The sequence below is a fragment of the Felis catus genome, chromosome D1, assembly GCF_018350175.1.
Source record: "Felis catus isolate Fca126 chromosome D1, F.catus_Fca126_mat1.0, whole genome shotgun sequence".
Taxonomy (NCBI): domain Eukaryota; kingdom Metazoa; phylum Chordata; class Mammalia; order Carnivora; family Felidae; genus Felis; species Felis catus.
In genome coordinates this window covers 101,061,223-101,063,617 of record NC_058377.1, presented here as the reverse complement: position 1 = coordinate 101,063,617, position 2,395 = coordinate 101,061,223, and the positions used below count along the sequence as shown (strand labels likewise).

The 2,395-nt window shown below is 39.3% G+C and overlaps 1 protein-coding gene across 1 annotated transcript; it reads right to left on the bottom strand.

Moving 5' to 3' along the window:
• Nucleotides 1–388: 388 nt before the first annotated feature.
• On the bottom strand, nucleotides 389–1,339 carry LOC101101588 (olfactory receptor 1052-like). Its single transcript, XM_003993334.3, has one exon. The coding sequence runs from the start codon at nucleotides 1,325–1,327 to the stop codon at nucleotides 389–391; it is 939 nt and encodes a 312-aa protein (XP_003993383.3). The 5' UTR covers nucleotides 1,328–1,339.
• Between the last annotated feature and the right edge of the window lie 1,056 nt (nucleotides 1,340–2,395).

Sequence of the window (2,395 nt, the reverse complement as noted above, 5' to 3'; positions counted from 1 at the left end):
TGCTTAATAGAAAGATGGAGTTAAGATATATTTTATGACTTATTAATCTTATGTTTGTATTTATCTATTTGTGTGTGTGTTTATGTGTCTGTATATCTATTTGTATGTACTCACTTCTACCCATATGCAGGAATGAAAGTGTCTTCAATTGTCCACTAATAAAAAGCCTAGATCTTACTATGGTTTTTAGGTTTGTTTACACAATAGCCAGACATATCTCTTATAACATGTTACATTCTTCTAGCCATTTTTCTTCTGCTATAAATCATAGGTTCCCATTAAATAAAGTCTAGGATTCCTGTGGGCTCAAAACTTTAACAAATTCGTATAAACATTCTTATCCAGAGTGCCTCTTTGTATGCTATTTTGGGATGCAGATGGTGTGAAATTAACAAGGGAAGTATTTCATTTCTATAGCCTTTTTCACGGCATCCTTTACTTCCTTATTCCTCAGGCTGTAAATCATTGGGTTTAACATAGGAATCACCAAGGTATAAAGCACAGACACCACCTTCTCTTGTTCTAAGGAATATTGGGAACTTGGTTGAATGTAACTAAAGCTTATAGAGCCATAGAATAAAGTCACGGCCGTTAGATGCGAAGCACAGGTAGAGAAGGCTTTTTGTCTTCCTGCTGCTGAGCGGATCCTGAGGATGGCGGCAACAATGAAGATGTAGGAGATCATCACAGTCAAGAAAGTGACGATGGCAATAATTCCAGAAAAGATTAAAAGCAACAGTTCATTCAGGGACGTGTCAGAACACGACAGCTTCAACAGTGGGGGAAGGTCACAGAAGAAGTGACTGATGATGTTTGGCCCACAGAAAGACAATTTCACCAAGCCAATTGTGTGTGTCAACGAGTTGATTAAGCCTCCTACACATGACCCAATGACCAGGACAACACAAACTATTTTAGTCATCGCCACTGTATAAAGTAAAGGGTTCACGATGGCCACGTAGCGGTCATAAGCCATTGCCGCCAGCAAGAAGCCCTCAGTGGTAAGGAGTGACACAAAGAAAAAATATTGCACGATGCATGCAGAGAATGAGATTGTCTCCCGTTCAGCAAAGAAGTTGAGCAGCATTTTCGGTGCAAAGACGGACGAATAACAGGCATCAACAAATGACAGGCAGCTAAGGAAATGATACATGGGTGTGTGGAGTTTGGGAGTTATTTGGATTAGAAAGAGCATTCCTATATTCCCCACCAAAGATATGGTGTAGATCAGAAGGAACGGCGTAAAGAGGACCACTTTCAGTTCAGGACGGTCTGTCAGTCCCAAAAGGATAAACTCTGTAACCAATGTCAAATTATCATCAGCCATGCGTGTGTTTCTTGGCACCTGTTAATGATAAGACTGGAATAAATTGAGAATAATCATGCCACACCATCAAGCCTATTTGGAATCCCTATCTGGCAACCTGAGCTGTTGATTTTTCTTTTCTGGTTGTTTTAACTAGAAGGTCTCTAATCTCTTCAAGGACTGTTTATTAGTTTATTTTTTAAGGAAATTCCATGAGCGAGAAAAGAAAACATTAGGGTCTTAGTTTCAGGACGCATTCAAGTGTTTATGTTTTTATGTGAAGAAAAGAAAAAAAACTAAAGCGAATTTTATTCTAAAATATGCAAAGCAAAGTCCAGTTAATAAAGCGTACTAAATAAGGTTAGAACTTTAATCTGTGGTCTCATTGAAGTTCTTTTAACCTTCTCACTTTGGGGGGCTCCTGAGTGGCTCAGTTGATTAAGCAACCAATTCTCAGTTTCACCTCGGGTCATGATCTCATGGTTTCATGAGTCTGAGCCCCAGGTCAGGCTCCATGCTGACAGTGTAGAGCCTGCTTGGGATTCTTTGTCTCTCTCTCTCTCTCTGCCCCTCCCTGACTTGCACTGTCTCTCTCAAAATAAATAAATAGAGCTTTAAAAAATTAAAAAAAATAAATTTCTCGCTTTGGGTTTAATGGTAGCTAATGCCAAATACAACAAGATATAAGAATTAACTGTACTATACCATTTGAACGAAGAAATCCACTTAAGCCTTCACATTTAGTTCATGCTCCACATTTTTTGAATGCTGGATGTGATGAATGATAAAGCCCTAACATCCACAAAAATTGTGGTCATCCTTGTAAAATAGCCAAAGGCATTGGCTTCTTAGAAAAATGTCCACTGGAAACGAGAGATGGATACTCTGAGCTGGAACGCAAAACCTGATGAACAGTAACTTATCATCAACTTATACTTAGCTTTTGATATCAAATAGAAATATCTTACAGGGCATATGGGTGGTTCAGTCAGTTGAGCATCTGACTCTTGGTTTTGGCTCAGATCATGATCTCATGGTTTCGTGAGTCCGAGCCCCACATCAGACTCTATCCTGACAGCGTGGAGCCTG

Coding starts and splice junctions, on each gene's coding strand:
- LOC101101588 (XM_003993334.3), bottom strand. CDS start 1,327: ATGGCTGATGATAATTTGACATTGGTTACAGAGTTTATCCTTTTGGGA.